This window comes from Aplidium turbinatum, chromosome 16 (genome assembly GCF_918807975.1).
Source record: "Aplidium turbinatum chromosome 16, kaAplTurb1.1, whole genome shotgun sequence".
In the NCBI taxonomy this organism is placed as follows: domain Eukaryota; kingdom Metazoa; phylum Chordata; class Ascidiacea; order Aplousobranchia; family Polyclinidae; genus Aplidium; species Aplidium turbinatum.
The window spans coordinates 1823577-1838888 of NC_137487.1; the positions used below are offsets into that span (position 1 = coordinate 1823577).

The window sequence follows — 15312 nt, forward strand, 5'->3', positions numbered from 1 at the left end:
CTTTCATCGCTTCGTATTTTTGCTTTGGACTAATTAGCACTTTCAAAATGATGAATTGTACAAGAACTTTTATAAAATTCTCACAAACCAATGTTTGTATGACTGGTAAGTAAATGTTTTGTACATAAACTGCCTCATTTATTAAAATTTTCTGTTGTAACTTACTTCATGTATTGACAGTGAAGTGTGGTCGAAAATAATTGAAGTTGACATCAATGATTATCTTGCTGCTGATTCAGACTAGATTCTTAAATAGCTGTCCACTGCTTGTCACATTTAGCTATGTACGTGCATGATTGGATTGGATATAACTAGTTAGAATTATTCCTTTTTTCTTGCCTTTTTAATCTTTAGTTTGTGATTAGCTTACACTGATCCACTTGTCACTATTCCACGTTCACACAGTCCTGTTTTGACTCTGTTAGCACTTTCATGTTGAGGTGATGTCTGGGTTTTTTTTTCGCTGAGACTTTTCGGTCATTTGTCCAAAATGACTTGAAAAAATTCGGTTATGTTTTATTTATTTCGGTCATTTTTTCTGATGAAAATATTTTCTTTCAAGTAGCTGATACAAACCAAAATTTGCACTTCCTGAAATCCTGACTAGCTACATAAAGTTTTGCTGAGAAACGTTGTTTTTTTCGGACATTTTGACCGAATTGACTATATATTTTTTCGGACATTTTGACCAAATTGACCATTTTTATTTTCGAACATGTTGCTAAAAATTTGGTCAATGACTGATAAATGGCCGAAAAAAACAACCTAGGGTAATGTACAATATTGTTTAAGGCAGAGGCTATAGCTACCATATAATAGTCTAAGTAAAGTCTCTGAAACTGTCTACCTTGGCACCAATAAGAGGAACAGATAGCAAACCAAAAATGAAAATATACATTGATGATAAAATATTTCATGTAAAAATCAGTACCGTATCATTGATTTATGGGTACACAACATTCTGTTAGCCGACTTGTCTCGAGCCAACTGACTGCAACCAACCTGTTGCTGAGACATCGCACCGTGACACTACTAGGCGACAGACATGAATTCTACTTTATTTTTCTCTTGTGCAGATAGTTCATGCAATGTCTAGACTTAATCTTACTTCTAAGCCAATTAGACTGATGCTTTTTTATCATAGCAGGCTCAATGCTTGTTTGACTCAAATTTTGGCCATCATTTATCACTTCAATTATCAAATCATTTTGTTCCTTTTACTTCCAAGTTGGAAAATGCTTGATAATATTCGGTCTGGTAACATCAATTCGATGTAAAAAAAATACAAACAGCATCGTTAGGTTTGACCAATGCCATTCCCATAAGAACAGGCAGCTCAGACAACTTCTAATTTTAAAAAATGTTGTTTTTTATCAAAGACTTCTGGTACAAAAAATGACAAGACTTTTCAAAAGTGTTCAAAAACATATATGGCTTATGTAAACAATTTTTAAAATATTTTGCTTCTAACTGTTACAAGTTCATGTTAGATAACTTTTGCAGTGGAACAAGTGCCCAGTGAAAAAATTATCATGGGAAATGAACATTGGTAAACAAAAGTATCTGTAAAAGGCCAGATCCATAATTCTAATAATATTATAATAATAATTTAATTATTTTTTAATTTATTTAATGATTTTATTAATAATAATAAAAATTAATAGGTTCTAACTTCGGTAAAAGGCCAGAAGTGGATGGTTAGTTTATTTTTGTTTAGATGCGAAACGTACCGCGTGCATCCAATGTGCTCAATGGATAAACTAGAATTCATCCCAATTCACCCGCAGTTAGATGGCCCGGTGACAGGTCGGCCACGACAGAATGCCCTACTTATACAGCCATCAAACTTACTCATTTACTGTGAAAATATGGTACACAAACACAGAATGAGCCATTCTCACTAAACTAGAGCAATAAAAACTGCACTATTACAAAATTTGAGTGAACTAAAGCAGATGTTTATGCCATCGGGATAGTCTTCAATTTCATTTGACAAACCTGGCTATATCCAACCTTTACATTTTGCAGTCAAAGTAATTAAAAAAGCAACAAATTGCGTCAGCTAAAAATCTGCATAAGTTTCTTGCAAGTTGCATTTGTGCAAAGTAAAAACTATAGTTTATAATATGAGCAGTCAATATCAATCACAGCAACTGGAAAGTCGTTGTCTGAAATGTTTAAAAGTATTCAAACAAAGCTAGAATGGTGAATTATTAAGACACCCCATGAAGTTCTTGTCCTACAAGAAAATAAGATACCTATGTCATATACCTACTTGTAAGTACTCTTAGGCATTACGTGGAAAGACAGGAAACCAGCCAAATGGATACGACAACAAACACAAATCAAAGACATCATTGAGACAATAAAAAGTTTAAACTGGAATTGGGCAGGACATATCATGCGAACAACCGACAACAGATGGACAAGACGAGCTACTGACTGGATACCGCTTGACAATAAACGCAAACGAGGGAAACAGAAAACAAGATGGCGAGACGAACTCTACCAATTCGACAAACACTGGACACAAACATGCAAAGACAGACAAAATTATAAAGATATGGGGAAGGCCTTCATTCTGCAGTGGAATAAAAATGGCTGACAATGATGATGATACCTACTTTAATTTCTAACAACCAATTCAAAAATGATGAAAGACGAAAGTTTGACAGAAAGTTGACTGTAAAACTGTATCAGCTGTTTGATGGTTGTGGTCACTGATACAAATAACAACATCGTCCTCTTCAACCTTCACTGTAATTTTCCTGCAGAAGTGTCACGATACCTAAATCGTTTAGTAGGTAACTGGTAAGCAATGAAGATTGAATTTTGTTGTTTTATGCCTCGCCTTTGACATTTTGTTATAGTTATTATCTTTTATGTGTCATCTTATACTGAGATTAATTGTTACTCCAGGATCACCAAGATGTATAAGTTCTTCATCCATGCAATGCGCATCGCAAAAGAAATCAAAGACCACTTTAGGACAAAGCAATGCCCGCAACATTGTGCTGGTTGAAGGAGTCAGAACTCCATTCCTTATGTCTGGCACTGAGTAAGTATGCATTTACTCCTGCATTCAATAATCAGTTTTGCGATTACTTGACTGAACAACTTCAATACCTCCAGGTACAAGAATCTGATGCCACATGATCTTCAGCGTGAGGCATTTCGTGGGCTACTTGAACGAACACACTTCCCAGTGGATAAGATTGACTATGTGGTGGCTGGAACAGTTATTCAGGTTCGATCGAGCTTGAAGTCGTTCCTGTTTGGAATGTATTGTTTCACTTATGGCACTTAAATGGTCAAAAATCTTTTTTTATTTCAACTATATGTAAATAGTATCAGTTACTTACACTTGGTCACTGGGGTATAAAGGGGCATAGTTTTGTTACCGTATTAATCATTTTAGTGACATTTAATCTTCAAATACAAACGACAAGATGTGCTGAAAAATAGGCAAAACTTTTTTTTTAATTTTACAAACTCTACTTTCGGATAATAATTTTAGCCAACAATATGAAAAAGAATTTACCTGCTTTTGTTTTTCAAAAGAAATATAAGAATAAAAAAATATCTAATTGGTTATTTGTTTTTGAGAATCGTTATTACTTGTCTACGTTTTGCTTTTACTTTGTAGAGATGGGCAGATGATAAACGTTTTATCAAAACCAAAGTACACAACAATTTGGGTAGAGAGGTTACTTTTGTAACCCACATAACTGAGCAACAACACAACATTTGTTTTTATCGTAATGGCCCGATTCGGTGAGTCCGATTCGGTGAGTTCCCTATTCGGTGAGAGCCCTATTCGGTGAGTTTTTTTTTTAAATTATTGCGCGCCGTAGCCTAATTATTATTGCCGTTATAGGGTTAGGGGATAGGAGTTAGGGGATAGGGGTTTTTTGGGGGGTTGGGGTTTTTGGGGTTGGGGTTTGGGTTTTTTTTTGGGAGTTTTGGGTTTTTGGGTTAGGGGTTTTAATTAGGCTACGGTACCCGATAATTTTCAAAAAAAAAGTTCAAAAAAATCACCGAATAGGGCTCTCACCGAAAAAGGCTCTCACCGAATCGGACTCACCGAATAGTAGCAGACCCTGTTTTTATAATGTAAAATGTTGTGTTATCGCTCGGTTATGTCTGTTCATAGTTTATAAAATACAATAAACGAATCTTAGTACGTGGCTCTTATCGGAGACATGATGACCACAACTTATAGCTTCCCTGGAAAGCCTTGTTTGATCAATGTTATGTCACGGGCATTAGGCAGCGCTATGGGATGGTCTGTAGACGAGAAAAAGTGCCTTCTCTTCGCAAACGTTTGAATCTCTTTGGACAAATTCCACAACTTTTAACTTGCTTGTACTTGTAGCACTAGTTGCAACGTCCATCTGATGAAAGTGAAAGTAAAAGCAAGGATGAACAGGTTGATTTATTGCTTCACTGACGCTTCGCGCACTATGACAATGTGCATCTTCAGAGCGAATAACATACAAAATAAAATGTACAAAACACAGCAGGCTTTATGCCCATTTGAACACAGTTGGAAACATTATTGTAATTTAGTTTCGTCTCGAATTTCTGTTGGACTTCACTGCTTCGAATTTATGTTTAATGTTGGAAGTTTTTACGTAATTCAACGTGGAAAGTAACCGCTCACTCATCTTTTAGTCAATCTTTAAAATAATGTGTGCTTCATTTTTTCTTACCTTCAATCGCACTGCGGTATATAATTTTGTAAATTTTATTTTGAATGTTATTCGCTCTGAGGATGCGCAATGGGCATTGTCATGGTGCGCGTAACGATGTAACGTCAGTGCAAAGCAATAAATCAACCAGTTTGTTGTTGGTTTTACTTTCACTTTCATCAGATAAACGTTGCAACTAGCGCTAGAAACGATAATTGTCCTGATAAACACCCAAACTTTTCAGCATTCACTTCTAACTTGTGTAATTATAATAGTCATGATAGTATGTCAATACTGTATTCCTATTGATGTAAACAATTTTTATTAAGGAGTCAAAGACAGCCAACATAGCCAGGGAGGCGGCATTAGGCGCAGGGATACCGCAAAAGACCCCCTCCCACACAGTGACACAAGCGTGTATATCCTCCAACCAAGCTATGACCACAGGTAGGCATCCTCCATAGCCGAAGAGTTCGTCAATTTGTTGTTGCTGGTTAGACTGTCTCATTTAGATTATATTGACGAATGTGTCAGTCCATGCATGATTTGATTACCAAGAGTTCGTTTGAATGGCTTTCCATATGAAATTGTGCAGCATGGTAATACCTTGGCGAAGTTCATTCCAATAGATGTGGAGAGATCGCTTGTTGTATTACGATTCATAGGCAAACACATCCAAGTAAGATTCAGTCTATTTCCTTTTACACACTTACAGTACTACAAAAATAAAAAATACTTGTTTACCAAGTATTGTATCTTGCGTATTGATACATCATAGTATCCTTGTCAACAAGACGATGATATAATTTAGCTACATATGAAAAACACAACAGTTAGAGTTTACATTTATCTAAACTAGTTCAGTAATTGATCCTATTGAATAGCGCAACCTAACATCATATATTCAACTAAAATCCTTGGTATATAATGTAGTACTTGCTGAAAAATGAGTATGTTGATTGTTGAATCTGGGAATGTTGCCTGGCTTTGTATGCTTGTGGTCTTTCTAAAATTCGTTAGTTATCGCGTTTCTACATTACCGGATTTATTCAACACGAATAAGATGCTTTAATTGTTACTAGCTATCTAATGTCTTTTGTACTCATTTTAAACAGATCTAGTCCCTCAAAGACACCATGAAATGGTAGATCGTGTTGGAATTGTCTTGTTTGTTTAGTAAACTAATGTTCATACTCCAAGGTTTGAATATGATCGCCAGTGGGCAGTGCAACGCCGTGGTGGCTGGAGGAGTCGACTTCATGTCTGATGTGCCCATCAGGTTCAACAGAACCATGAGAAGTAAAATGCTGCAGATGAACAAGGTTAGTCCTTGGTTCTGTACTTGCTAGTGGAAAGGACCACATGTCTTGTACAAGTCAGCAGGCCTAGTGTCACAATCAATGTGCAAGGCCTCGCGTCGGGCTGCTTTGCGTCTTGACAGAATGTGCTGTTTTCATTATAAAATTCTTGAGCGATATGTTATTATCGGTCAATGACCAGTAGTAACCTCTAATTGTGAAGTCGTTGTTCTGCAACGTAATTCTAAATCATTCTGTATCTGGAACGTTCTGTTGTTTTCACAATTGCCAATATCGTTTGTCATGATGTCACAAGGTTGTTTACGAATGGACCTCTGATTACGAAATCTGTATTATGTAACAGTCCTCTACTCCTACGTGACATTCTTTAGACTTCTTTAAACTTGCTTGTTTATGCCGCTCAATGCTACGTGACCGACGATGAGTTCGTGTGATGCAACACTACGTAACCTTCTCGAAGTTACTAGACCGAACAAACCTTTTATAAATAGTGGTGTAATTTGCGTAATGGATTATTATGATGATTATTATTGAGTTGGTTATGAGAGTTGTGTTATGAGTTGTGGATTGGTAGTTGATGCAGAAATTATTGGTGATTGAGACTTGAAGTAATTGAATACAAGTAGATGAGAATTGATGCTGATATAATTTCTGATCAAAATTAGAGTTATTTGAGAAGCCGTTCGTTAAAGTCCTTCAAGAAGTTAGATTATCATTCCACTAGTAGAATTATTCGACATTTAATTGACTGCTTTTCGGTTTAACCCATTAAACTACGTCATTGAACCTTTCCAAGTCTTTTTCCTGGTAAGAGATAGAAAGAAATCGTGACACCTAGCAATATACAATTGCACAGACTATTTCTTGTATGCGTTGGACTTTTTTTACCTTTTTTGAGCCATGGAACACTTCATGCATTGAAATCATCTTGCAAAACACCAAACAAAAATGACGCAATAAGCTTTTGCAGGTACGGTATTGTTGTTGCTCGTTTTTAGGAATATCGCTAAGCTCTTTACAAAAGCAAGCAAAATAATATTTTTTCTTGCTTTTGATGATGGGGGGTGTGTTTCGTTTCAGTGTGGCGGGAACCATGGTTAACTCTTTCCCACAAGTCAAACGTATTTCCCATCGAGACAGTCGGATCATCAGTGAAAATAAATCCTAACGAAATGTTATCTTCACTGTATTGTCCATCACTGATTTTGCTTTCTTTTCATTATTACCAGACTTAGGCTGTTTATTTTCACATTTCCTTTTCAAATATCTATCCATTATTGCCAGTTTAAACTTTAAACTCTAAGGCTGAAACATAGATTATTATAATAGTATTATTCGTACCGTTTTCCAGTCTATAGTATTTGTAACACTGTTAAAGTAATAATAAGTTCCCGTACTGCAAACTCACTTATTCATTACTGTAAGACAAGCTTAGCTTACACTCAATTACTGTATTGCACTTGCGCAGCAACAGGCTCACGCAATTCGGAATGGCCCGATTCGGTGAGTCCGATTCGGTGAGAGCCTTTTTCGGTGAGAGCCCTATTCGGTGAGTTTTTTTTTTTAAATTATTGCGCGCCGTAGCCTAATTATCATTGCCGTTATAGGGTTAGGGGATAGGGGGTTGGGGGTTGGAGTTTGCGGTTTTGGGGTGTTTGGGGTTAGGGGGTTTGGGGTTTTTGGGGTTGGGGTTTTTTGGGGGTTTGCGGTTTTGGGGTTTTTGGGGGTTTGGGGGGTTTTGGGTTTTTTTGGGGTTTTGGGGTTTTTTGGGGGTTTGGGGATTTTTGGGGGTTTGGGATTTTTGGGGGTTTGGGGATTTTTGGGGGTTTGGGGGTTTTGGGTTTTTTTGGGGGTTTGGGGGTTTTGGGGTTTTTTGGGGGTTTGGGGTTTTTTGGGGGTTTGGGGTTTTTTGGGGGTTTGGGGTTTTTTGGGGTTTGGGGTTTTTTGGGGGTTTGGGGTTTTTTGGGGGTTTGGGGTTTTTTGGGGTTTGGGGTTTTTTGGGGGTTTGGGGTTTTTTGGGGGTTTAGGGTTTTTTGGGGGTTTGGGTTAGGAGTTAGGGGGTTTGGGGTTAAGGGTTTTAATGAGGCTACGGTACCCGATAATTTTCAAAAAAAAATTCAAAAAACTCACCGAATAGGGCTCTCACCGAAAAAGGCTCTCACCGAAAAAGGCTCTCACCGAATCGGACTCACCGAATCGGACTCACCGAATAGTAGCAGACCCCACGCAATTACAGTGTTCCGCATAACACCGGTTGAAAATCACTGTGTTCAAACATGGCTTCCTACTCTAGCGTTCATGTCCCACTGATGTGCCATAGCGAATTTGAAAGTGAGCCACAGAGATAGATGAGCATAGCAGAAAAAGGGGTAGTGGCCAGTGGGCCATAGCAATTTTGCTTGGTGAAAGTATGCCATGAAAGAAAAATAGTTGAAAACCACTGCGGTAGAGGGTTGAGTACTTCTGGGCCACTTTAAATTCATATTGCTTCCTGTATACCAACATGTCCTTTTATCGTTGATCTTTACTACCAGTTGGACTTTCTTCACCTTGAGTGACGCGTTTTCCTCCGGTGACGTATCATGGAATAACATTTTGCATTGCAGACCAAGTCAACCATGGGACAGCTTTCACACGTGGCGCAGATCATGGCGAGTCCCGTCAGATATTTCAGCCCAGAGGTGAGTGATGGCAGTGGGGCTGCCTGGTAGGTGCCGTTCAAGGTGCTGTTTGTTTGTTTGTTGAGCAATGTGGGCTCCTTTCCAGGCTCTAACGTTGAATTACAATTAACTTCCAAGTTTTGAAGGAGGAGTCTTTATTGTCGGAACGCAATTGTGTAGCCCGATTTGCTCAGCCCGTAGAGTGACGGGCTTATCTCTCGACGCCGAGAACAGAGTGCCCAGCGGTTGCGAACGACGTCGGGGAAGTACCTAAACCACTCCTCTGCTGAGTGGCAAGCAGGAATGAAGTTTGTTACCATTTTTAAAAAGTCTTTGGTGTGACCCGATGGGAATCAAACCAACACCTACTGACGCACAGGGAACACTCAATCTACTAGGCCATTGCACCGGCTGCAAGGTTCTGTGCTTGGACTATTGTTGCGCTAGCAGCTTTGGTTGTTATTCAAAGATCAAAACATGTAACACTTCATTTGTACAATTGCTCTTCACTTAAAACGTTGTTATGGAAAGGCATTACATTTAATTTGCTTTTAAGTTCCCGTCGTTTTTTATTAATATCTAAAACTTGCGCACGGCTGATGACGACGACTGCTGAGGTCCTTTTGCTTGTTGACAGCTTCCCGCCATTGCCGAGTTTTCCACCGACGAGGTCATGGGTCATTCTGCTGACCGCCTTGCCGCGGCTTTCCAAGTGACGAGAGAGGCTCAGGACGAGTACGCGTGTCGTTCCCATTCCTTTGCCAGGAAGGCCACAGATGAAGGGAAACTGACTGATCTCCTGGAGTTTAAGGTTCCAGGTTGGTGCAGCTCGAATTCCATCGAACTCTGGTCAGGAAATCTAAATAAATACATTACAAATTGCAGGTTAATTTATTATGCACTGGAATTGTAAAATATAATTCTGAAACCGTTCAACGCAACGCGTCATCAAACATAAAAATTACAAGCTGATGTTACATCACACAGCAGGAATCACTTGATGTGATGTTGTCATTTTTGGTATTGTGGCAGTTTTGCATAACCTCAGGTCCCAGGACAGATATGTGGACTTCACAACGCTCGATGAACACACAATCCTTTGGCTGCTGCGCCTGGATGTAACAGCATGATCTGCGGCGGTCTCAAACGCAAGAAGAAGATAACCTCAGATATTGATCAGCATCTGGAAAAACCGTCATGAAAAGGGAAACCTCGAGTTGTCACTTTGTTTATATTAATCAAACTACACGACATTATAATTCCGAAGAGACAGTTTTGCTTTGAACCATTTTGTATAGTTTCTGTTGCAAATGTTGAATCTTCGTTGGGGAAACGCACTGCAAGGAGTGTGGCAACGGTTAATCATTCTTGTTGGTAACCGGTCGTGGTGTTGGTCCCAGAACTATCGTTTGTTGTTGCAATGTACCAACATGTCTGCTCATATATTATGTGTCCCTGTTTCTTGGTTGTGGCTCCATTGGAGCTGAAAGCGTTTAAGTTGTATTTTTACTGAATTCTTCTGGTATGAAAACCTAACCCGTGACACGGCCAAGCTGCAACATTTCGCCGATTGATATCAGCGCCGGCGCATTGCCAATAAAATAGCATCAGCTTGTCTGCCTCCTGGTTTTCAGACGTCGATTTCGCTAGCAATAAAACTTGTATTTAACACTAAAAATCCACTTCTACTGATTTCCATAGTTTTACTGTGCATTGTGCAATTATCAGCAACTATATTTTATTCTCAGATTTTACACGACAAAGCAAACTTTAGCTTGTTTGCTTTTAAGCCAATGATTGATATACAAACTTGACCTGACAAAGTAAAGTTATAGGTTGGCGTAAACCAAGAATTCCTAAGTTGTCAACGTCATCTTGGTAGCGACGTCAGTTAACGACGCATAGCAACCATTCAATGACAAGTTGTGCGGTACAATGCAACCATCCTGTTCAGGAGACCAAGAAATTTGGCAGTGCCGTTAACTGGAAATAGCGCCACAGTTTTTACTACAGTTTAAATCTGGGAAATTCTCATAAAACTCTCCATGGAAGTTCTATCAACTATCATGTATTAATAATGCTACAAAAGATTGTTGAGATTATGATAATTTGGTAAGATACAAACCGTGTCTTGCTTTATGCTAACAGGTGTCACTGAACCTGTGACGAAGGACAATGGAATTCGTATGACGCCGCTCGATAAGATGAGCAAGATGCGGCCGGCCTTCATCAAACCACATGGCACCATCACTGCCGCCAACGCTTCGTTCCTGGTCGGTTGCCTCAGAAATGAATCTTTATCTTTAATCGTTTGCTTTATGTGGAGAAATAGTTTGGCAAGACGAAAGAATTTGAACAACCTGGAATCCAGAGCGGGCGCCCGCCAGGCTTACGATCGGTTGATGAAGATTTAATTTAAATCAGACGAGTAGGCAAGCCCACCTTCATGCTTGCCTTTAATTGTCTTGCCAAATAACGAATCAAATTTCTTGAAAGGAATCCTCCATTCCATGTTTCTTACCTTCAGTGGTGAACTTATTGAACTTACAAATGGCGGCACTATTGAGTTCAACCAGCAATTTGTTTATGTGACAAAACGTTTCGCAACATTTAAAACATTCCAATTTTCAAACTTTGCACATGAAACTTCCTCATCCGTTGCAGTATGAAGACAACATCATGTTGAGCATGTATGGGAGGTTCACCGGTCCACCCGATGGGGGAACCTCTCGTTATTTCAACCGGGTGTTCCTCCTAGCAATTGTTCGATTGGTGACGTAACGATGTGTTACAGAGCGACGGAGCCAGCGCTGTTCTCCTGATGGAAGAGCAAGCGGCCAAAGCGATGGGTTATAAACCGAAAGCTTATCTCAGGTACGGTTTCTATTGGTCGATGGCTTCCAAACACTGAGTCACTGTCTTCAATATCACGACTAATTGATAATATATGATTTTTTCTCTTTTTTTCATGTATCATTTTTTATATTAATTTCCATGTTTCCCCCAGTAGCCTACATGGTGACATAAGTGCGTTGTAGAATAACTGAGATATAAATATTAAGGATGTCAACATTTCAAATAATAACTTGATCATAATGCCCAACAGGAACTTCACTTACGTTTCCCAAGACCCAAAGGACCAGCTTCTCCTCGGCCCCGCCTACGCCACACCCACCGTGCTGCAGCAGGCTGGTCTCTCCCTGAACGACATTGACGTGTTTGAGTTTCACGAGGCGTTTGCGGTCAGTATCGCAGCAACAATGCCTTGATAATTATGACATCAACACTTTCTAGGTATCATGCCATGGTAACGCCTGCGGTGATGCCATTGATTGATTCAATTTTTCCGTCTGTGGAGTGCTGGCGGATTTGCGTTAATCCTCGTAAAGTTTCGATAACTTGTTCGCCCCGATAGCTCAGTTGGTGAACGCGTGACTTCGTAAACGAAGAAGCTTCAAGATCAAGCCGTGCTGGTTCGACTCTCTGGGTGTGCTTGAGCAACGCATTCTAAGGACTGCTCTCCATTTAGCGGCCTCTTATGGATGGAACAATTCCCCGGCAACAACATTTCAACAATCGAAAAACTTTACTCTTTCAATCTCGGTGACCGGCCCTGCGTCAAAAGCCTCTACATGTGCGAAACTACCAGGCTTCCTCAGTCCGAGTATAAAGATTCAAAACCAACCAACTCAATTCGCCAGTTTATTCCAAGATCGTACTCATCATTGTGATCGTATGTCGTGCAGGGCCAGATCTTAGCCAACTTGGCCGCCATGGAATCGGATTACTTCGCCGCCACGTATATGAACAGACCCAAGCGGGTGAGTGGTGTTGTCTTGCTGTTACGAACGCGCATGTCCGTCAAGGAACGTGGTTGGTTGGCCGGATGGTGACCTTGCGGAAACAACCATCAACCCAGCAGACTGCGAAACATCATCACTTTTATCAATACTGCATCTTCATTGATATTCACGAAAGAAATAAAAGGTCGATTCCAACTCAAAAGTTTTTAGTTCGAGATTGTAATTTTGCTAAAATCGCAATCTTAACCAGAACATAGTAGCTGCGGCTTACGTGATCGTTGCTTCTACTGGTGGCCAGGCTCTCTTTTGGAAATGTGGTTCACAAGCACGAAAAACAGTAATATCTTTATTGACTTACCCAAGAACTTGTTCTGATCAAAATATCGTCCTCTTATACTTTTTGTTTTAAAATTTGGAACATATGATTTCAGTAGGAGGTCAACTTCCTCGGCGGGGGGAGGTCGTTTGGGTCAAACCTGGTGGCACAACTTTCCACTCTGCGAGAAACGTGTCGCTTTATTTAAGTGACGTAACAATTGCATTTGCATGACTTGCAGGTTGGTGCGCCACCCATGGAAAAGTTCAACCTGTGGGGAGGCTCCCTCTCGATCGGACATCCGTTTGGAGCGACCGGATGCAGGCTGGTGACCACCTGTGCAAACAGATTGAAGGCGGAAGATGGTCAGTTCGGTTTGCTTGCCGCGTGCGCCGCAGGCGGAATTGTAAGTTGAACAACATTTTAATGACGTAATGGCTTGGCGTACCAACGACTCGGCCGGCCTCAAGTACCGTTTATGTCGACAATGTATCAGCGCTCGTGCAGCGCTGTATCCTTCGTTGGTCCACGCGAGGCCGAGCAAACAATTTCATCGCAACTGAGTACTTGGTTATCACGAATTCACTTCCTCAATTACTCAAGCAGGAACAGGATTCAATGCATGTTTGCCACGTGTTTGATATCACTCAATAGAGTATGATGAACCTGCGTATGTTGTAGCGGATATCATCTCTTAGATTAGCAAGCGATCAGCATTATTTAAAACGATTAGTTAATATTCTTGCGTCTGTTGAAATATTATCATAGGAGCCGACAAGTAGGCTCCTCATCAATGAACGCGAGCGGACAGTGTTGTTGTTGTTTCAGGGTCACGCCATGATCATGGAGAGGCATCCAGACTATTGACCGCACCATCATTCCTTTACAATGTGAACAATTGTATCCGACATGTGTGGATTTGCAGTCACGGACTCCTTCAGTGATTTAAATTATAAAAAAAGCTTTTTGTGATCAAATAATTTTCAAATTTCGAAATATTTAAATATACAAATTTACTGTCCAAAACTGCGATATTTTGTAAAATGTTAATTTGTTTTGCTTTGTCCATCCGAACTTTTGTAGTAATTTCCTTTGCAATGGTTCTGTTGTTTGCTTGAGAAACCACTTTCTCGTCTCGCTTGCTACTTGAAATAGCCTGATTAGGAATGAGAAACTCATGTCCATGTTTGTCACGTGATGAGGCCTTAAGGGGAAATGGATCGAGATGACTTCCAACCATTAGAAATGTCGACAAAGAAAGGCTGCTGATCCATAAGTGAGCGTTTATCGTTTGTTGTGAAGTAACAAACATTTCCGACTGAAAGTTGTTTCACTTCCTTTCGACATATTTTCTACTGAATGTTTTAAAGCCGGTTTTGTTGAAAATTGGAGGCAAAAACCAACTGACTTTCAATCCAATTAGTTAGTGGTCGATAGATGCCCCACCTGAGTGATGTGATATTTCAATGGTGCTGGCCCAATTGCTTTGAAACGGAAGATATATTATTATTATTGGCGATTATTTCACGTGAAATAAATTGAGAAAAGAGGAATTTTTTTCTTGGATTTGCCACCCCGGTGCGGAGCATGCAAACTCTAAGGTATTTTTGTTTTGGGATATTTTTAATAAACCGCATTTTTGGTTTTCAATACCGGTAGGCTAAACAGAATGTTAGTCTGCCTACTTACTTCCTTTAAGTCAGGGGCGTTGAGTCGGAACAAACTGCGTTACAAAGGGTTATGTTGGTATGTTTATAGCTTAAGCTACAGCAGAACTCGCCTATAGTGAAACCTGAAGGACGATCCCACATGAGCAGCGATGTAGGCTACGGCTTTTAGCATTTAAAATCGAGATTTTAAGAATTGTCAAATCCGACAAGAGAGTAACATTGCAAGTCAAAAATAATAAACTGACAGTAGGTCTATATATAGACAAGCTCGTTTGAGAACAATCTATTTCAGTGGTTCTTAACCTTTTTATTTTAGCGGACCCCATTTTGGTGCCTGTCGAAGCCGCCTACAAATGCTTTACCTAAATTTTTAGTATTTTCTTGGTATATTGCCTTGCCTGAACCGGGCATCGACGGCCTCGGATTAGACCAAGGATTCCTGTGACATGTATGAATGATTGTTTCAGATGAGTTTGCCAGCTGCTGTTTTCCAAAATTTTTACCAGTTACAGAGAGATGCTCCAGTTTTTGCTTTCTTATTACATGGCCGAGAAATTTCTATTGCCTTGTTTTAATATTTTTAAACAGAGATCTGGTTTGGTTCACTTGTAAAACTTCTTTGTTTGTTTTTGCAAGCCATGAAATACATTGCATTCTACGGAAGCACCACATCTCAAAAGCATTAATTTATTCAGCCATTTTTATTTCAGAGTTGTATTGAATGACAGCATAAATATAGAAATCAAAAGCTCTAAACCTTGTCTTAAAGAAGATATTTTTATTGCAAAGAGTTGGTACCGTATTATTTCTTGGAAGCCTGCTTTTGCTTTTAGGTTTATTTGTGGCATATTCA

At 39.6% G+C, this 15312-nt stretch overlaps 1 protein-coding gene across 1 annotated transcript; it reads left to right on the top strand.

Moving 5' to 3' along the window:
- On the top strand, positions 1-14358 carry LOC145785071 (trifunctional enzyme subunit beta, mitochondrial-like). The gene is made up of 13 exons (XM_082596775.1): positions 1-105; positions 2920-3058; positions 3133-3247; positions 5021-5138; positions 5892-6013; positions 8617-8691; positions 9308-9488; positions 10819-10943; positions 11465-11544; positions 11777-11912; positions 12417-12491; positions 13031-13195; positions 13618-14358. The coding sequence occupies exons 1-13, from the start codon at positions 48-50 to the stop codon at positions 13654-13656; spliced, it is 1428 nt and encodes a 475-aa protein (XP_082452901.1). The 5' UTR covers positions 1-47; the 3' UTR covers positions 13657-14358.
- The last annotated feature ends 954 nt before the right edge of the window (positions 14359-15312 follow it).